We start from the raw sequence: 22,247 nt of genomic DNA, 5'->3' as shown, positions 1-22,247 counted from the left end.
GTTTCGTTTGGAATGTCACAACCAATTCCATATTGAAAGTATGTCAACATTTCATTCCATTTAAATGGCATTTAAATCACAGAAGTTGAAAGTGTTCCGATTTTTCAGAATTTTTTAAGTTAACAACCTTGTTAATGATATCGTCGTTAAGTTTCAAAGCTTAACAATTTCAATGATGAAAGGATATATTAAATATAACCAACTACAGCTAAACAGTTCCCTTAATTCTTGTAATAACTACTGCAGATCACAAATCTGTCCTTGACACTTTCTATGCTGTAAACATCCTAAATTTAACAACGATGACATTTATTACGTTGTTAACTTGAACGAAGTTCTAAACAGTTCGGCACGTGGTCTAAATAAAACAACTTATTGTGTCATACCAGTTAGATATATGCATTCATAAAAACGATATAAAAATTATTTCAAAACATAAGCTGTAAATAGAAAATACTTTGATTTACCAATCGAACAAAATATTCACTGTTGAGTAAAACATAACGAAAGTAAATGCAAAACTTCATAATAATAAACATTGTATGCTCTTTCATTCGTTTATTGTGTAAATGTATTGTATAACAAAACCATGTATACATGACTCCTATATACACCATGTCTCCACAGAACAGTAATTTAATGACCGTATGTCATGTGAGGACAATTTTGTCATAACAATATAGGTAGACTGTTAACATAAATGCTAATATCCTAGCCCTAAACCAATTAACAAAGTCATCATTGTAATCATAGAGGTATGGCAAAATACTTGGTGCTTGGTGCATTTCAAAGATTCCGGGTCATTGGCTATGTTTACTCTTTTCCCATACAAATATATTCAATAGAGGTGGCAAAAAATCGATAATTAATTATGTATTATATGTTTCATTTTAACATACTTCATCTCCTGAAGACAAACGAGATGGTTATCATAATAATCTCAAAAAGGAATATTATGTCAAACAAGTCTTCTTCATTTTCCACCTCCCTATAGCCTTCCTTAACATTTCACAGGTAGATTCCCGTGCCAAGAAAGCGAACGCGCTTCGTCAGTATACGCCTGTACATTTTCTGGAACCTCGTTTGTGTATCCTATTACACTCCTCTTTGCAGTATTCAGGTAAATCTCTTTAAATAGCGCCACCTGGCGTCAGAGGCTCCTATATAACTTATAGTGTAGCGGTATTTAAGGAAATCATTTTCGGGAAGTCAAGAGTAAGGTTTCTGTCTGGGAGAGTTGAGAGTTGAAGGCGCAGAGTACACTAAACTGTTGTAGTGGTTGGACGTCTATTTCGTTATTACTCTTGTATTATTACGGTTTAACAAACTAACTAGAAGACATAATGGCTGACTGGGACGATACCTCAAGCAGCCACAAGGTGACCCGTATCTCAAGGACCTACAATGTCTACAGAGGGTCTTCTCCGTCCTCACAGAACAGGTTAGAGGTAAGTCAAACAACCTTCTACACCTTTATTATTTTGTATATGTGAAGTTATCAAAATCGAAAAGATTCTTACCCTCGTTCATTGTTTTAAGGCAATTTGCATTGTAACAATGAATTCTATAGAAGAACAAGGTATAACTATGTCTATGATGGCAGTTTACACTTGTTTACACGATTTAAATCGAAACTTACACGCTTTGTTCAAAACAATCTGCTGATGTTGTTTACATGTTTTAGATATTGTTTTTTTTGTGTCTATGTGCTTGCACGTGTGCTGTATAATGTGCTTTTTTGAGATCTGCTTTCAGTGGACTAGGGCTATGCAAAGATTCATATGGATTTATCTCAATGTGTGTGTTAAAGATTAAAGTGATTTGTGTGCTTTCGTTTTTGTGCTTTCGCTATGCTTGTGTTAAAAGTGCTAAGTAATCTTTTAAAATTAAAATAAGAAGCTAAATAATTGAATACTTTCTCTAATGGATTAATGAAATTTGGGGAAATCAGAAAAGTGCCTATTTCATCGTGTCTGTTTGGCTATTTGTGTATCTGGTTAACAGAAACGTTGGATTATGATTCTTTGGAATTATTACACAAACATTATTAAGACCGGTTAATGAGATCGTAAGTAGTTCCGTATAGCCACATCAGTTAGCCTGATAATTAGAGTAGATATTGGAAACGTCTGTATTGTATCGGTACCATCTTTTGAACTGTTTATTCCTAAGATATATCAGACATCATTATTGTACTATCGGAAGGAAATGAAGTATATGTTTCTGAAATTCGGTAATGCACAGGCGTTCTGCATGATTCTGCAAGATACTTATCACATCTTGATAAACTAAAGATTATAATCGTTGCGGAAGCAGGCCTCTTTATTAGATTGATAATAATTAGCAAAAGGTGAAATAGTACAGGTTCTAGATAAAACGTTATAAGAACAAACAAATGATAATTAGGAAAAACTCATAGAGTTGTGGAAGAAGTATTTGTTTACTAATGGCGGATCTGTATAGCGACAACGCGCACCTGCTATCAGGAAGTGACAGTTGCCATGGCAAACATAAAAGCGCCACCTGGTGACTTCCCTATTTTGGGCAGGAAACATTGATTTGCATTGAAGATCTATTTCATTAGCTAAACACTAATCTAGGTTATTCATTTCCATCATGTAAGAATATTATATATATCAGAAAATACCTATACATAGATTTTTGTAAAATCAATTGAAAATATAATTACAAAATAATATTTTTGTAAAAATGTCATGACACACACAATGACATGAAGTTGATTTTTAAAATATCACACATGCTATGTTTAACAAAGTGCAATTTTAAATAGGAAAAACTGTATTTTAGTTTTGTTTATAGTAATTTCTTGGTAAATGTGTCACCATGATCATTTCTACGCTAGTTCTAATTCCGGCTTTGACGAATTGCAAACCATGATGACATGTACTGTTACAAATACAAGACACAAAATTTGATTTCTTTCCTTTTATCTATAGCCAAAAATGTCATTGTTAATTAAAACCATTTCCAGGTTAAATTCACTTTTGTCATAGGAATTTTTAAAAACAAGTTTTCAACACGATAACTGAAGCAAATTGTCTTGGGCAACATCATGTATAATGTAAATTGCATATGGCGAATTCTTCAGATTTTATGCTTTAGTAATTTAACTTAAATTGAAATTACCTTGGAATTATTAAGCACAATACTATGAGTAATTAGGAAACATCGTCGTCCGCCATGTTGTGACGTACTGTTACTAAAAATAGAACGCGCCTCCTTTTATGGAGAGCGCACACTCAGGTATGCCTACAGGTATATTCCTATGCCAGGTATTCAAGGCATCCTATCTACCATGGCTGATCTACTATAGTACGAGGAAAATAAAGATAACTGACAACAAACACGTGCATCAATTAATATGAAAAGCAACATAATTTTATTAATTTTGACAGGTTTAGGAGAACTTAGTTAATTTAAGGCATTGTTTTGAAGAACCAATGCTATTGAATGATAATTGAAAGGTCTTTAGTTGAGTTATATGCAATGTTTTGAAGAAACATTATACACGAGGAGTAATTTATACGTCTTTTTAGAAAAAGAAAAAAAAATATTTCCCTATGCATAGTATAATGGAATGAAATACTTCATTATGCTATCATCGGCAAACAAATTAATAGAATTAGAAAAAATAATCAATCGTTTGAAAACAAACGGTAGTCCGCCATACTTGTCTGCACCAACATGTCAATTTATAAGTTTTTATCAAATTGCATTTGTACTATAATGCTGGTGATAATATCAAGGTCTGTCATATTTTTTAAAGCTTGTCCACATAGATTAAATCATGTTTCAATATGCATGGTTGTTTATTGTGTTGACGTGTTGGCTTAGACTAGAATTTGTGTTTATGTTACAGCAGGGCATGAGCGCAGTAAATTCGTTGTTCAGGTCACCATTTACTGTGTATGTTTGTCCAATCATAGAAAAGATCATCAACAGATGCTGGCTCTTCCACTACAACTAAACGAATCGTGAAGAAAATTGTCACTGTCAATGGCAAACAAGTTTCAAGTACAGAAAACGTTGAACGAGACATTGCAAATTCTGCTCGAGTTGTTCATGTCAAAGATGAATTTTGGAGAGATGAAGAGCACCGCTATCAGGTAGCCACTGGTAATGTCAGCTGGCGGCTTTATTCTCCAATAATGCACGAAAACCTCGTGTGAACTAAGACGGATTCTAGAGTTACAACTGTCCAACCAGCTCCTCCTTTACCAGTGTATGCCTGAAGACTTTACCGTGGTCCTTATCAATGCACTGACCACATGGCTCTTTCCTATCAAAATATGTATTGCAAAAACTTGCAACATAACTGAAGCCTATAATCTAATTACCTCCCATCCAGGTGTTCTTCGTTGAACTGTACTGCATCAATGTTTTTTTACTTTTAATGTCACTAATATATGTTTTCTCTGTTTGTTTTTATTGAAGTACTTTCATACTCATTTTTTATTCTGTCCTTGAACTGTCTATTTGTTTTTACCCTTCCTTTAACTTATTTTTGTTTCCTTGTCTTCAACAATTATTTACAAGTATATAACATATGGATTTTTGTATTGTTTGCGTCTGCTTCTATCATTGTGCATATGTAGAAATTCATTGGCTACTGAAACATTTGTAACATTTGCAGCGTCCATTACAATTTGATAATTTCAAAACTTTTCAGCTTTCTGATGGCATATTTTTCACCCATTTCAGTCCAGAATCCGTGAGCTGGAAGATGCCCTTGACTCTGAGAGAGACATGCGTCTCAGGGTGAGTATTTTCTTTCTTATTCCTTTGATCAATATGTCGATGGACAATTCATAATATCCAACGTTTAGAAAATTAGGAACAATTAATAATGGCTTGAAACAAAAACGTGCGTTTTCTTTGAAACAACAATACATAGAGCCCTTCACACGTCAGTTTTCAAAAACAACAACGCACTCTCAGCATCATGTTAGAATCAAGCTCTTAAGATTGATACATATACAGCTGTTGTTTTTTATTTTTACTTTTTTTATTTTGAGGTGAAATACTAGAAACATAGTAAGAAAGATTTGTAGAAAAATCACATAAATATATATTATGAAATACAAAGTGATCGACATCTTGATGGAGAAAAGTACTTTTATAAACAAAGACAGCACTGGCAGTTTGAATGCCTACATGTGTGCAGACTCATGTAATAAACTTTGCGATTGCTAAGCATTCTTCAGGTATGCATCAAACACATGTCTCGGAAGCTTGTCTTCCTATCATTTCACAAAAACGATTCTCTAGATATTTAATTAACTCCTAGGTAGATGCTTTTCTCTATAACCTTCTCCACCTCAATGCATATTGCCTACACCTGCTGAGGTGTGGAATGCAAGGGATAAACACATATTCCGATCAACGCTCTACCTTTTCTTGCTACCGTCGTTATGTTTTATGAATATACAAAAACACCCCATCTTATCAGGAAATGATCTGTTACTGACGTAAAACGCATGGTCGATGTTTGTTTTGCCATTTAATCAACGGTCTAAGCACGAAAAATGCTAGCAGACAACCATTGCCATAGAATCCGTCCCCCACCTCGGGGTATCTCAGTCACGGTTGTAGTAAATATTTGTCTGTTCTCTGAAGCCATTTATATTACTTCTCATAGAAAAACCTGAACTTTTCTCACCGAATTCACTATTTAAGATAACAGGGAAATGATATGGAATCAGTTCATAACCACTTTTATTTTTAACACACCACCTTTATGAAATCCATCATTCCATCAAATGATTTATTTAGACGGGCAATGGATTATCATCACGGTAAAACAGCTGGGTGTGACATATTTGAGATTATACTAAATTACCAGAAACAAACATTATGTTAGGAGATAACATCTAAATGATATTTGACCAAACAGCACCCATAACCTTTTTACCAACAGATCCCGCATAATGTTTGTGTGTATGACATAGAACACGTACAATATTGCATAAAGCGCCCCTTGTCTCGGAAAATAGAACGTGTAAATTAAGAACTGTATATTTCTTAACAAACAAAAAACCCTGTTTCAGTGCATTGATATGTTGTAGGATAGGCATCAGTTCTTTATAAGAAGGTGTTCTTGTCATAATTACCTGTCTCAAGTGATTAACAATTTCTACTAAGTTATCATCAGAAGATCAGAAACCAATAATCTGCATCATCAGCAAAACCACAACTTTCATTCAATTATGTTCTAGTGCTTGGCAACGCGGTTGCTATATATGCATCCAGGTAAGCGCGATGCTAGTGCTCTATGCTAGCAGTTATCTATCCTAGTCAGCATACCTGAAAGTCACAATTACTGCCAAAATAATTCTGATTTATGACGTAAAATAAAGACGAATGGCAAAAAAAAACATCCGTTCTTACAAGAATACTAATTCCTGGAAAAAAAAGTTACGAGCATTAACCTTGACAGCTCTTGAGGCTTTGACTATTAGCAACTCTACATCCGAGATTCCAGTAGGAAAGCAACAACAACAAAAATGAAACACATTCCAGCTATACACTTACCTCAAACAACAGCATTAATGCGAATAAAAGAACATGAACATTATTTAATGCTTCAAAATTCATTTTAAAAGTATGTTTTCAAAGAACATTTGCCCTTAAGGTCTGATACGATTAAAACATCTGTTTTCAAAATTTGACCCAAACTAAACATTACATATTATAAATTTATTTTATGAATATAGCTTATCATTTGGATTATGTTTCATGAACATAATACTGACGATGACCATTTGTTTGTTTTATTCCAGTTTGAGAAGCAGAGCGCCGAATATTCGTTCCAGATCGAGCAGCTCTCAGACAGACTGGAAGAGTCGGGCGGTGCCTCCAGCATCCAGGTGAGCTCAGGAGTAGGGGTTCTTCACAAAATACGGGCTATAGATGTATATTACAAATAAAGGTTATCAAAAAGAGTGAATATATTGCAGGCAAATACGGCAACAAGGGCTTATAAATGGTTTGTTATGTTTAGACAAGGTCAAAGACTGCAAAAAGCACAAATTATACTAGTACTTAGATTTAAATATTTTTGAAGTCGAACTAGTTGGTAAAACGAGAGTTTAACACGTAATTCAGTAAAGCTACATTATTGGGATTAACAATGGTAGGCAAAAGGGATACAAAACAAAAATATACAAAAACATGTACACTGAAAACTGTAATCATACTGGCAAAACGTCCGAACAAATAGTAGGATTTTACAAGATATAGGTAAAACACGCATATAGAATGGGGGATTTTACAAGCAGGAAAGGTACACTTTGTGTGCAAATCAAAGAAAAACGGGAGTTCTATATATATGTTCATAATGAATTCGAATTAAACAAGCAATACTCTAAATCACATGTCGGCAAAAATGGAGATGTGAATGGACAACAGAAAAAAACGTAATGTTATCAAATATACATAATATATTGATTGCAAATATATTTTCTTAGCAAATTGGCAATTGTTAATTGTACTGTTAAACAAAACACTTCCAAAACACGCAAATGTCTAACACAAAGACCGGGCACCAACAGTCTTAACAGTCAAACAAAACAACGGTTAGGACTACAGTACCATAAGTACTGTATTATATGCGAATACTTCAAATTGCATTATTGAAACAAAGGTAAAGCAGTGTTTACATTATAATGACGAAATTAGAATGTAACAAAAACAAGATATCTGAAGGAAGAATAGTGTGATATTGCAATAATAAACAATAAAACGCATAAACAAGAAGGTGAAAAATATATTCTTGGCAAAATACTACCGACATTCCTTCAAATATACCGATTAAACTTCTCAAGACGATTAAAATCATTTATCAAGCTCCAGGAATACTTCTGATAGCCGAAATCTGCCAAACTCAAGTGCTGTGTTCGCAAGTTTGCAATAAAAATCGAAAAATCTCAATGGAAGCCAACCTGTAGGCAAGATACACGCATCTGCAAAACACATATACACACCATGTTTATGTTCATTCGATGATAATAATGATTCAGTTTTATTATCAATAAATTATGCAAGGATAATATCATGCAGATAAAAGATGAATATCTAGAAAATACTCAAGGCCTCATGAAAATGTTACATGGATTACAAGTGTGGTGCAAATTTGCACACAACAACAGTAAGAAGATGTTTGAATGGCAAACGCTTTTATTTGATTGAATATTTTAAATGCTAATCAGTCACACAAAAAAGTGTTTTTTTCTGAACATACATGGTAAAACAATCAAGGTGGTTGGTAATAGTTACGTGTACGACATAACCAGTATCCTATTAGATGGCCATGGGCTTTTGTTATTGCATTTGACAGATACTTTGTTCTGCCAATAAAAAGAAGTTCATGGGAGCATACACCCTTAAGAAAATAAAGTACAGAAGAAGCCAACCAAACCAAACCAATGGAAATAGATATGCAATTCAAGAAAGTAAAAAGCCACCGCCGCTCATTGTTATGCATTCATCTAAAACTAAAATACCTCCCTCAACATTTATTTTTTATTTTTCCTCCTTAAAGCATGAGATGGTACGCAAGAAGGATGCCGAGCTCTCAAAACTCCGCAAGGACATCGAGCTCTTGACGCTCCAGTATGAAGCCCAGGAAGGCAGCATGCGCAAGAAGCACCAGGAGGCCATCAACGACCTCTCAGACCAGGTCGACTACCTCTCCAAGACCAAGAACAGGTAGAAACTGACAAAAGCGGATACTGTTTGTTGCATGTATATTGTCAGAGTATATCGCATTTAGTTTGTCTAAATATGTTGTAGTCAAATTTTCAAACCGCATTGCAGTTTCTTATCAAAATATCAAGTGCACAGAGCATAACGTATATAATGAAAATACTTGAACTGAAAACTGTATATCGATAAAACACATTTTATGTTGGTATTTTAACAACAGCAATTAAAAACTTGTACAGTTTATCGTCTATATGAAGCGACTCCAGATGCCATATACTTCATGTTTCAGAGTTGAGAAGGAAAAGAGCCAAATCCTTATTGAAGTCGACAACTTGCAAGGAATCAATGAACAACTCAACAAACTCAAGGTAGAAACGTATGCATTGTTCAAAGGAAGAACTAACTGGAGAATAACAAATAAATAAGTAAAAATGAGCTCCAAATGTTAATAATTGTCGTTTTAAACTACTCCTTAAAATACAGATTCTGAGTCATGCAATCAGCGTTTAGCTATCTCCTCGATCCGTACGATATTACTATGATTATAAGTAAGGTATTACGATAAATAGTTAATAGTTAAAAAAATCAAAATAAATACAACCAACTGAATCGATGAATAAGCAGTTTTGTCCGCTTGTATTACTAACTCGTTGACTCGTTGCAGGGATCCGCCGAGGCTAAGCTTGAGGGACTCGAGGGCTCCGTCATGCGCCTCAAGGCCCAGGTTGATGATCTCACTAGGTTGGTAATCAGGCTTCTTGAAATTTAATCTTTATACTTTCAGTGTATTATTGTTTCAAAACGATATAATAGCTATAAATGATATATAGATATGCGCATCATATAAAAACAAAACAAAAAAGCCCACATCAAAACAGCGTGCCGTGTAAATCAAAGGGGACAAAATAACATAATTCCTTAAAATTCTTAATAACTTATATTAACAAATTATAATCATAAAATTAAAACATTACCTCAATAAAAAAACGAAATTTTAATTCTAGCATTTAAGGGAAATTAAAGAATACCATTTTCTGCAACACAGGCAGCTGAACGACTCAAACGGCGCAAGGGCCCGTCTGACTAAGGAGAACTTTGACCTGCAGCACTCTAACCAGGAGCTGGACAGCGCCAACGCCGCCTTGGGCAAGGCCCGCAGCACGCTGCAACAGCAGGTCGATGACCTGAAGAGGCAGTTGGATGACGAATCCAGGCAGAGACAGAACCTTCAGGTGCAACTCGCCGCCCTCCAGGCCGACTATGACAACCTGAACGCCCGCTACGAGGAGGAATCCGAGAATGCATCCATGTACAGGCAGCAGGTACGGGGACCGGCGAGTTAATATGATAAAGTATTGTACATAACTTGACAAAAGTTATGGTCCCAGAATAGAGCGTTATAACAAAACAGACAGTAGTTAAGTACATTAAATATAAGTATCAAGGTATACCTTATAACAAAGCATGCATACAAATAGTAAGGTTTTTTAAACAATACAACCATGTTTTAAACATCGATAACGTTGACAAGTATTGTAAAACAATATCATGAAAGCTTCATAAAATACTGCCGACTATTGACAACATTTTAATCCCTTTGCTTTCCTTTCCTTTACCAAATCTAACAAATGTCTCTCTCCCTGCAACTTACAGTACAGCAAACTGCAGTCCGAGTTCAGCATTGTCAAGACAAAGCTCGAGAAGGACCTTATGGCCAAGACCGAGGAATACGAGGAACTCAGGCGCAAGTTGAGCGTTCGCATCCAGGAGTTGGAGGACCTCCTGGAACAGCAGCGCCAGCGTGCCGCCAACCTCGAGAAGGCCAAGAACAGGCTCACCGCCGAGCTCCGAGAAGTCACCATCGAACTCGAGAACGTAAGTAGCAATGGAAAGTGTTTATGGTAATTAAATTTTATACTGTTAATTGAGACCTCAGTAAGTGCCTACTTTTTCAATATAACCTAAATGATTTCTGGCACTAGATCAACGGTATATAAAGATATAAAAGGCCAATTTGTCCATTTTTCAAACAATGAAATTTATAAAAAAGCAGCTGATTTTTAAAATGTTTAACATATATTAATTGTTTAACATGTGTAAGAAAAAAGAGAGCAAATAAACGGAAACAGACATGTCAATGATTTAAACTAGCAAACATTTACTCTAACAATGATGAAGTAAAAAAAAACACTCAAATTTCCATCTTTCCCATTGCTGAACCAAATCTTATTTGTAGATATAAATAGTACAGACAAATACATATCGGAAATGATAAGCAAACCCTATCTCTCTCAATGCAGACCACTCCATATCGACAATGATAACCACGCACAATTGCTCCCATTGAAGACCACTACATACCGACCATGATAAGCTTGCACAATATATCCAATTGCAGACTAATTACATACCGACAAAGACAGTTACTCCAATCCCTCCCATTGTAGACCAATACGTATACAAACAATTATAATCACGCCCAATATTTCTCATTTCAGACCCAGATCATCGTACAGGACCTCACCAAGAGGAACAGGCAGCTGGAGAACGACAACGCCGCTCTTCAGAAGCAGGTCGCGGACCTGAGCGCCGAGAACCAAGGCCTGCGCGCCGACAAGGCCGCCCTTGAACAGGAATGCTACCGCCTCAAGGTCGCCAACGCCGAACTGGCTGAGAAGAATGGCAACCTGGAGCGTGAGAACAACCAGCTCCAAGGTGAGTCGCCCTAAAAGATAGTATTGTGAAGAACGGGATTATAATGAGATGGAATCACTAAAAAACAGCGAGTTCAAAACAGAACGTATGCACAACTCCACGCATTATTACTTTCCCTCACTGTGAGTTGCCAGATGCTTGTTGAGAGAATCACTGTGTAAAGGATTGAAACGGACGTATTCATTGATCATTTTTTTTATCAAGTGCATCCGCTGAAAATACATCTTATACTTAATTTCAAAAGCTCCAGTTCTTTTTCGATACACATACAGTGTAGTTATCTCCCTTTCGATAATCGGGTAGACGTTTTCCAGGGTGACATATTTTAACGGTTTTCAATCATATGTATCAACCATGAAGTAATTATATCAATCAAATCGAGTATAACTGTTTAAATACAATAAGCACATCACAAGTTTCGGAAAATATATAATAAACAAAATGTTATCAGAATTGCCGAAATGTATAATGGGAGATAAGTTCGATAACATAGTTATCTTTCTTGCCGTTTTTCAGTTATGTCACGTCTGGTAACTTAAAAGATAAGTCAGTGTTCATGGAAAATATTTGGCAACTGTTCAAATATTCCTCAATAAAACTTTCAGAGAAAATCACATACTTTATCATGTGTAAGCAAGTGTTCTGAGGTGTTTCGATGCATAGGTAACTGTCGGAATACCTGGCTATTTGTAGGCAGTATATTCGCGTGAACCACCTTAGCAAGTCATTAAACATGCCGTTGAAACAATCTTTCAAAAACATATACAAGTTACAGTACCATTGCGGTTGGAAAACAACTTCTTAAACCCTTTTCAATCTTGCGACTGAACTTCTTACTTCAGGAAAAGCTAGAATAAATAAAAACAAAATATTTCGACTTTTTTTTTAAATAGCACTTGACCGTTATAAATTAAAACCTACCAATCTGACCCTCTATCCCCATAGGCCAGCTGCGTGACGCCAACAACGCCCTGAAGGACGCCAACAGGCGCATCAACGAGCTGACCTCTGCCAACGCCTCCTTGACCGCCGAGCGCGACAACCTCGCCGCCGCTCTCCGTGACACCGAGGATGCACTCAAGGTAGGCCAAACCGAAATTTCGCTGGAATTATAAAGGGAATCGTTGCAACCAAAAGAAACGAGTCAAGCATATCCGTAGGAAAAAATCACTCTTTTGGTATTCCAAACCGTAGAGGAAGGGCAATTGGTGACTAACATTTAGTAAGCAGCAGATATTTGTGTCATTTGAATAAACACTCTTGTACCATACATAGTATCTCTAAGATGTCAAAACGTTTTAACTAAAGCTCTCATTAATACTTTCAACAAACATTTAAAAATTAAAATTCCAACATTGCTCACCTACACCCTCTCCCCTTCCTTTGTAGGACTGCGAGAACAAGCTGGCCAACGCCAACGCCGCTCTGCAGGCCCTCCGCGCCGAGATGGAACAGCGCCTTCGTGAGAAGGACGAGGAGATTGAGGCAGTCAGGTACGTTAAAGTTGACGATGAACTAGTGTCCTATGGCGGTTTTGTTACAGGAAAGAGTGGTTGTGAAATTGGCAAAGGTTCAAATTGGTTCCATGTTTTTCTTTGTAGTGGTATAAAGGTTTCTGGACTTTACAATTACATTGAAAACACTTCAAAACTCGTTTGGCATTGACGTGACCTTCACTTATTTTAGCAACCTACTCAGAAAACATCAGTCCGCAGTCTGAATAAAAATTTAGGACTCTACCAACCCGTTTTGAAACTAAACACAAACGGAAATTAGCCTTGTACAAATAAACCCTGAACGCATACGTCAATACAGTAGAGATATGTAATCTGTATTTGAGAAATAAGTCGGTTAGGCCTAAAATTTCTCGCCAAATATAATAACTGTCAATCATACAAACAAATAAGTGATAGATTTAGTTTTACAGCACGTTCTGAATTTAAAATGAAGAATATTCAGTTTTTCAAGAAATAGTGCGTGGGTGTACTTAAAATGTTATCTTCCGATCTCGATGTAAATGCTGCGATCCACGCCTGTATAGGAACAACAGCTGTAACTCACATTGAGATGTGTTCTTCCCTTATCATTCGTCAGGAATTCTCATTCTCATACCTACACACTGGCGAGGAGCCAAGCATTTGTGTCGTCTCCAGAAATATTCACTTTGAAAAACATTATCATATACCGTAAACCTTACATCACAGGTGTAAGCAGTTTTCCACATCAAGAAGTTTAGTGAAAGATTATTTCGGTCGGAAAACTCAAGATTTTCCTTACCTTTGCATTCATGGGTTTTCCATTAATTTAAGAATGTTATATTTGAATACAAACAAGTATAGGGCCGGTAGAAGTTTAATTTATTATAAAGAAAGGCGAATTCATGGCTAGAAATAGCATCTTGTTTTATTTGAAGCAATGAATATGCCAAGAGCTGCACCTGAATATTTGGACGTTGGGGAAACATTTTAGGAACCTTGAAGTAAAAAAAAATCATAACCTGTAAAAATGCCAATACGAATGTGTGCACATTGCGAAAACAGAGAAGAAAAAATATAAGATACAATTGATCAATTCATGGTAATGAGTGTATGAAGTTCCAAGATCAATGTTTTTTCAATCATTAATCGCTCATAGATTCACAGAAATATGTAAAAGTACGTCAGGTAATGGGCAGAAAATACACAGGGAAGATAGTCTTATCTATAACGTTAAGGAGAAGAATTCTCGGGTGTAATATTAACTTAATGAGCCAGGTTCATTTACGAACATACTTTAAAGTTTGATAAAGATCAGTACGGTACTTACTGCGAGAGGGTCAGACCGCATTCATTAAAAACTTTTCGAGGAAAGATATAGGATTTATGAAAGATTTTGATACAGGATATAGATTTTTCGGAGGTGCAAAAATGGATTCTGCTCGATATTTTAGCAATAATCGGGATCTTGTCAGAGTACGGATAGGGAATTATACGCTTACAATGACGTATGTTTTTGCATGTTGTAATGTAGCGAGTAGGTCACAAACGCTTAACTTAGATAATTAAACTAGAACCCGATATTTTGCAAGGACAGGATGGAGATATATTATAGATACTTATTTGATATTAGAAACGTCGTGTTACAAAACCTGTCTTGAATAAAATTCAATTTTATGGCAAATTTTATAGAAATGCACCGATAGAATGAGTGTTGCATTTTATTCTCTTCCAGAATTAACCAAATAAGTTGTCGACGGTCATTTGTTTTATTTAAACACATTAATATCTTCCAAATCAGGTTATTCATACTCTTATTGTATTCACTATTGTTCACAGTAGGACATTCCATATATAAACCCAATGCACTTAATAAGACCATTTTTAATTTTAATGTTACTCTATAGTAAGGCGGGCGTATCTTCAAACTTATAATCATTGCACCCTTTACCTTCTTTACCCCTTATAGGAAGAGCGGCCAGCGCGCCATTGAGGAGCTCCAGAGGACACTGATCGAGGTCGAGACCCGCTACAAGTCCGAGATCTCCCGCCTCAAGAAGAAGTACGAGACCGACATCCGCGAGCTGGAGGCTGCCCTCGACAACGCCAACCGCGCCAACGCCGAGTACCTGAAGCAGATCAAGTCTCTCCAGGCCAGGAACAAGGTACGCGGTTAACATATATTGGCAATAACACGAAACACATGTATATATAATGCTGATATATATATATATATATATATATATATATATATATATATATATATGCATTGTTTGAATAATACAGTATAAACAATGAGGTTAATTAAATCCAATAGCCAACTCTTATAAGGTGATAAAATGCAAATGCTGTATAAAATGGCACACCTAAAACGACACATTGACACTACAAGCACAACGTGTCACAATGGTGCAGCGCCGAAGGAATGTTTTGTTTGCTTATAACAGCCGGGCCGCTCATAACAGCAGAGCCCTGATAACAATTAAGGTTCAATCGAGAATTATTTTAAAATTCCTTGCATGTCAGACGTTAAACAATTACATGTATCTCAAAGACGTCAATTTGATTCAAAATTTAAACAACTGTCACGGTGAAGTGTGTTCAATTAAGCAAGGGGTCCGTGCGTTTCACAAAACATTCCTTCAGAATGCAAACAGCTGAGATACTTAGATAGAAATCTTATCAAAAGGCGTGTGCATGTTATCTTGGAGGAATCATGAATCTTAGCTAAAAGAAACAAGGCTACATCTGTTTCTCCTATTCGCTTCCTATGCGGTTATGTTAAGGTCTTCTCTGCTTTATAAAATAAACTTCCTTGTTTCCTCGTACAATAAATATATTGTTTACCCAAACTTTAAGCGTATTCATGAAGCTGTAGTTATATCCGGAGATGATCAGCAGTATCCAATCAAAAGTGGAAAACATTCAAGTAGTTTGCAAAATCAGCGCTTTTAAAAATAATTTGTTCAGGAAACACCAATTTATAAACGAATACACACATACCAAAATATCAAATAACATCTCATCTGACCAATGGCACAATCATGTCACAAACTCAATACGCTCTTCCCCACCACCAGGAGCTTGAAGCCGCCCTTGAGGATGCCAGCCGATTCCTGGATGAGGCCCGCTCCCAGCTGTCCATCTCCGAGAGGAAGCGCATCGCACTCGCCACCGAGCTTGAAGACGTCAGGACTCTTCTGGAGAGCGTAAGTATTTACATCAGCTCTTTATTGAGAAGGATAAAATGAAACTTAAAGTACTGACAATCTGAATGCACGATCGTTATAAGATTATGTGACTAGAACTATGCTTTTTCAAAATATAACTTTGAAATTACGATTTAAACTCAATGTGTTGGCAACAAAATGCTCAATTGCAATCATTTATAAAATGAAATTATACAAATACGGATAATAAAACCTAACTATTTTCTCATCGTAGGCCGAGCGTGCCCGCAAGAACGCCGAGAACGAACTCCACGACACGAGCGTCCGTCTGTCCGAAATCACCATTCAAGTGACCGCCCTCACCAACGACAAGCGCCGCATGGAGGCCGACATCACCGCCATGCAGTCTGATCTGGATGACGCTCTGAATGGCCGCGGCGCCGCCGAAGAGCGCGCTGACCGCCTCCAGGCTGAAGTATCCCGCCTCGCCGAGGAACTCCGCCAGGAACAGGATAACTACAAGAACGCCGACTCCCTCCGCAAGCAGCTCGAGATCGAGATCAGAGAGATCACCATCAGACTCGAGGAGGCTGAAGCATTCGCCATGAGGGAAGGCAAGAGGCAGATCGCCAAGCTCCAGGCCAGAGTAAGCATATTCTCAAAATCAGTAGATTTGCGATTAGCTTAAAAAAGGTGTATTCATACAATAATGGGCCTTGTAAGCGAACCAGAAGAATATACTACATGTAATAACAAAATTTACACAGTTTCAAACACCACTTTCAAGACACTACAACAGGGGCTATTTGATGATGTCAAAAAATAAAACCGCGTTGTAAACATATCCCTCCATTATTTTTTTAAGATCCGCGACTTGGAGGCTGAATTCGAGTCAGAGCAGCGCCGTGGCCGTGAGGCTCACGCCAACGCCCGCAAGATCGAGAGACAGTACAAGGAGCTGCTTGCCCTGATGGAGGACGACAAGCGCCGTATTTCTGAGCTGTCGAGCCTCAACGACTCCATGTCACTCAAGATCAAGACCTACAAGAGACAGATCGATGAGGCGGTAAGTTATTGGAGAGGGTTGACTTTACCCAAGGGCGCACTATCTTTGTTCCTTGTTCAAAGAATCGCAATGGAAATTATTTAAATATTTATTTTCTTGCAAACTTAAACCATGTTTCTGTTATGAACGCAGCTACATTTTATTTTTAAAATGAATGGCTTAATATGTTCAAAATAATGTATAACTGTAATTGGAACAATTTACGTAAAACACGTTTAAAAACCTGTTAATAATATGGTATCTTTTGAAATTCTTTTCTTTAAATATCATGTATTTAGATGTACATTCGGTGATGTTTTCTGTGTTTGTTTTAACCTGCTTTTATTTACAGATAAAACTCGAATATAGCATAGTACATGTTTTGAATGGAATATCGTAAACATGAAGAAGTTGCCGAAATTGCCATTAATATATATTTGGAAGGCTGCGTGGCTTGCAATATGATTGATGTGGCATAATCTAATGCTGCAAATGTCACAAAGAGTCTGGAATTCTTACAACATATCATTGTCTGTGGCCCGCTATGGCTTAAGGCTTTAACGTATTTTGGGGTTTTGTAAGTACAATATGCTAAGCCCCCTGTACCTTGGGGGATATTGACATTCCAGGAAGAGGTAGCTAACATTGCCATGCACAAGTACCGGCATGCCGCATCATTGTGCGAAGAAGCTGATAACCGGGCTGCCAGCGCCGAACAGGCTCTGAATATCAGGCGCCATTCAAGATCTATTTCAGTTGTTAGAGAAATGTCCACTTCCAAGTATTATGATTAATGTGTAAGTAATACCATTTGGCTTGCAGCTCATTGTTGAGTTTGACAGCAAGATGTTGCTTACATTGCCGTGAAAAGCTTGAAAAGAGTTTGCCTGAGAAAGCAAAACACTGAGCCGAAAGTGCCGAGAAAACATCCAAAATATACAGTTGGTGGTCGCAAGAAAGAATGAGTATCCATGAAAGATTGTAGTTTTGCTTTAGTTAGGTTTGCTGTAAGTATTAAACGTTCTCTGTCCGCTTTCGGCGCTTTAAATGTACGAACGAACGAGAAGCCAAACTTAGGTCTCGTAAAGCAGCAGGATGATCGTGCCCGAATCCGATCCGTGTTCGTTGTGTGGCGGTGTTGGCTCTGCAGCAGGATGATCATGCCCGAATCCGATCCCTGGTCATTGTGTGGCGGTGTTGGCTCTGCAGCAGGATGATCGTGCCAGAAACCGATCCCTGGTCATTGTGTGGCGGTGTTGGCTCTGCAGCAGGATGATCGTGCCAGAAACCGATCCCTGGTCATTGTGTGGCGGTGTTGGCTCTGCAGCAGGATGATCGTGCCCGAATCCGATCCCTGGTCATTGTGTGGCGGTGTTGGCTCTGCAGCAGGATGATTGTGCCAGAAACCGATCCCTGGTCGTGGTGTTTGTCACCCATTGTTAGTATATTGATCTTTGCTGACTTTACAAGAGGAATTCGCTAACATTGCCATGATTAAATATGGCCATGCTCTCGGCATGGCGGAAGACGCTGAATCGAGAGCTGATAACGTAGAGAAAAATTAGATTGCCACGAGCAGGCGATCTGTCACGATTCAGAGGACGTCCATTATTCATTGAGTTAACTCTGTTAAGTAGTGTGTGCTGCCATCGTGGATTTGCTGTCATCGTGGGTTTGCTGTCATTGCCATGATTAAGTATTGCAATACCATTGGTGTGATGAAAGATGCTGAAAGCAGGGCTGACACTACCGAGAAAGATATGACTCGCCAGCGGTCAATGTCCGTAAACAGGGAACTTAGAATTATCAAGTCTTAAATGGCGACCATGAAGTACTTAATATTTTGCCGTGTGGGCTTGGGGCGAACACATGAATAGTGTGAAGTAGTTGTTTCTTGTGCGTTCGAGTGGCTAAGAATTGGCATTGGATTTGCAGGGGTTTGTTACCAATATTGCTTTGAACAAGTATCGACAATGCCGAAAGCAGGACAGACGGCGCCAGGAACGTTTTTCAAGTCTCTCGTTGGGTCAGATCAATGTCTGTAATACGCGATGTCACTAACATTAGTAGGATAAAATAGTTATTTTTAAGTACATGTGCTTCATACTTTCTTGCTAATTGTTGCATGTTCGGGTTACAGGAGGACGTAGCAAATCTTGCAATGAACAAGTACAGGAAAGCCTGTTCAATCATTGAGGAAACCGAGTGCAGAGCTGATAGCGCCGAGAAAAATCTGCAATTTGTTCGTCGCGCTAGGTCCATGTCTGTTGTAAGAGATACTTCAACCACCAGCCATGTGATGGATGGAGGCATATCTAGCTATCGCATATCTAGCATTCGCGGATCTAGCATGGGCATAAATTAAAAACGTACGTCACGGTAGTAAGTAGAGCATCGGGTGGCTTAACGTGGCTTTTTTTGAATTCGCTTTACAGGAGGAAGTTGCAAATATTGCCATGGGAAAGTATAGAAAGGCTGTTAACATGGCAGAGGAGGCAGATGCCCGGGCCGACAATGCTGAAAAGAACCTTCAGGTTGTCCGGCGCCGACGGTCAATTTCGGTAACCAGTGACGTCACGAGGATCGTAAGGGTGTAGACACCCTGTTTGTAAGTACGTGCACCGCATCGTGAAGTAAATGTTTTGCTTTATGTTCGCTTTCCAGGAAGATGTGGCTACTATTGCCATGAATAAATATAGAAAAGCATGTGCGGCCATCGATGAAGCTGAATCGAGAGCTGATAGTGCCGAGAAAAACTTAACGGTTGTCCGACATACAAGGTCAATGTCGGTATCCAGGGTGATTCGTCAGTGAGAGTCGTAAGTAAAGGCTGGGTGTTGTTCATGTTGTGTATTGTACGTGTCTGCTCGCATTTACAGGAAGAGGTTGCTACCATTGCCATGACTAAATATAGAAAGGCCGTTGTCCAAGTTGATGAGGCAGATCTTCGCGCGGACATGGCCGAGAAAAACTATCAATCTGTCCGTCGTAGCAGATCTATGTCTGTTTCCACTGTTAGAATATCTTCAAAATTACTATAAAGAGTAAGTTAAATATAAAAAAATATCAAAACAAAACAAAACATTTCGATACCTATATATGCATATAGAAATGTCTGTAAAAATACCTATATCCTGATAATCTTCAATTAAAACAAAATCACTTGCATATGGCCTGAAAATGTGTATTGAAAAGAATGAACAAAAATAAGTGTTTGTAATAAACATAAATAGCTCACCTCTTCTACAATGGTATATGTATATACACATATATAATCAGGTTATGATTTGTGTTACTGTTGGGGCTTTCGCATGCAACGCATGTGTAGCTTTCTTGTAGATAAACTGTTCTCAAACTTTTATTGTGTATATATATACACATATATTTATAAATGTATTCACCATGTGTAGAAGTATACTATGAATGCATATTTTGTTCTTTATTATAAACTCTGAATTGTATTTCTTTTTTTCATTTACTGGTACATGTTATATCAATTCTTTACAAGACCTGGGTTGGTATTCAATATTCAACTTAACGAGTAATCCGATTAGCTACATCGTTCTTAGATCCAACTAAAAACAATATTGAATACCAGCCCTGTACATTATACGCACTCTCTTCTTATTTATACAATACGTAGCATTGCAAGTTCATATATATACTATATAGTGCACAACAATTTGAATGATGATAATTTTATTATTTTATATACATAATAAGCTTGATTTTAGTTTCTATCATATTCGCAATGTTGTCACCATATAATATTCAAACGTACATGTATTTAGATCATCTTTCAATTCGTATTCATTTTTAATTAATGACTGAGATGTAATGATTAAAAACATTTAAAACACTTCCATTCGCGATACAAATACGATACATATACAATATCAGATTATAATAGAGCATAGAGCATAGACTACGGTGTATTGCAATTTCCCGAAGTTATAAAGTGCAAACTTCAAATGACCTGTTTTTACGCGCGGTTGTATTTTTTCAAAGGATTCAAAGCAAATGATAAATGCGACAAGTTTACGATTGTTACTCTACTGTTTTTTATAATTATGTTTTCTGTTCTTTGTCCATTTCAGGTTAAAGAGACTATTTCCAATTTAGAGATCTTTCGGATCAAAAACTTTTTTGCAAGTTGTGTAAATGGATAATGGTGAATGTTCTGATGAGACCCCCGTTATTTATAAACGCTGTTATTTATCGTTGTTAATGAGATGCGCCGTGCAAGATTGTTAGCTCAACTCCTCTGTCAGAAAAAGACTTGGATCCCGGCTTACAAGAAATAAATTACGGGACCTCTTGATACGCATGCGCGGAAAGCCGGAAGTCAGCAGCCGGATATGACATCACGAAATCCCATAATGCTTCATTGATGTTTCCATGCTTGTGTAGGACAGGGAACATTACAGCGATTTTGAACGATTATTAGTTGGTTTTATTTTATTCTATGTAGTAAAATTGAAATTCGGGTATTTCCCCAGAATTTCTATCATAGGCCATGTGCAATAAAAGATATAGATACTTATTTTTGTTTGCAATTTGTGATAAACATGAAGAGTTTGAACTAATGTTGTATTTATTTTGTTATAATTATTTACAAAAATATAGAAACTTTGCGATTTTATGCTTGTGAATGATAAAGTGTTTAAATTGTATAGACCAGGGTTGTTTTCAAATCGTTGATGATTGTATCCTTGTCTGCCTTCTTGCTTTGTTCAGTCTTCATTCTCTTGTATCCTGTTTATGGATATGAACTGTTACAACCATTGTCATTTCATTGTTCTTATTTTTTAAATTATCTTTTTCAATTTTTCTCATGTGTTTTATTTAGTTTCGGTTTCATGGGTAAAACAAGAGAAAACTCAATAACAAACATCTAAAACAAATATAAATATTTTTTGAAATAAAACTCTGTAAGTAATTCTATTATTAATGCAGAGGAGGAAATAAATCGTATGTTGCTGCTTTAAGAATTGTTGTTTTCTTCGTCCCGTTTGTAACATGGTCACAAGTTGAGAAGAATTTTAAAACTTGCGTAAAATAAGAGAAGCTCCAAAAATGGTCAATTTGGGGTAGAGGAATTGAACATACCGTTTGATA

General features: G+C 37.0%; 1 protein-coding gene across 5 annotated transcripts; it reads left to right on the top strand.

The window, feature by feature from the left end:
- The first annotated feature begins 1,188 nt into the window (after positions 1-1,188).
- LOC128227341 (paramyosin-like) lies at positions 1,189-22,112 on the top strand. Of its 5 annotated transcripts, none has more exons than XM_052937766.1 (17): positions 1,189-1,448; positions 4,723-4,779; positions 6,801-6,887; positions 8,561-8,727; positions 9,014-9,092; positions 9,389-9,465; positions 9,770-10,046; positions 10,378-10,599; positions 11,223-11,439; positions 12,385-12,521; positions 12,829-12,932; positions 14,884-15,079; positions 15,995-16,123; positions 16,359-16,730; positions 16,950-17,150; positions 20,009-20,173; positions 21,227-22,112. In XM_052937766.1, exons 1-16 carry the CDS (start codon positions 1,344-1,346, stop codon positions 20,168-20,170), a joined length of 2,589 nt encoding a protein of 862 aa, XP_052793726.1. In that variant the 5' UTR covers positions 1,189-1,343; the 3' UTR covers positions 20,171-20,173; positions 21,227-22,112. The 5 variants fall into 5 exon arrangements, with proteins under 5 accessions (XP_052793726.1, XP_052793728.1, XP_052793727.1 ...); XM_052937768.1 differs by lacking the exon at positions 20,009-20,173 and adding an exon at positions 19,794-19,948; XM_052937767.1 differs by lacking the exon at positions 20,009-20,173 and adding an exon at positions 19,565-19,737.
- The last annotated feature ends 135 nt before the right edge of the window (positions 22,113-22,247 follow it).

This window comes from Mya arenaria, chromosome 3, assembly GCF_026914265.1.
Source record: "Mya arenaria isolate MELC-2E11 chromosome 3, ASM2691426v1".
Taxonomy (NCBI): Eukaryota; Metazoa; Mollusca; class Bivalvia; order Myida; family Myidae; genus Mya; species Mya arenaria.
This window is presented reverse-complemented; position numbering and strand designations above follow the sequence as displayed.

Excerpts from the sequence above, each read along its gene's own strand:
- LOC128227341 (XM_052937764.1), top strand. The coding sequence starts at position 1,344 with ATGGCTGACTGGGACGATACCTCAAGCAGCCACAAGGTGACCCGTATC. Across the intron at positions 8,728-9,013 it reads CTCTCCAAGACCAAGAACAG|AGTTGAGAAGGAAAAGAGCC; the intron begins GTAGAAACTGAC and ends TTCATGTTTCAG. Across the intron at positions 9,093-9,388 it reads AACAACTCAACAAACTCAAG|GGATCCGCCGAGGCTAAGCT; the intron begins GTAGAAACGTAT and ends GACTCGTTGCAG.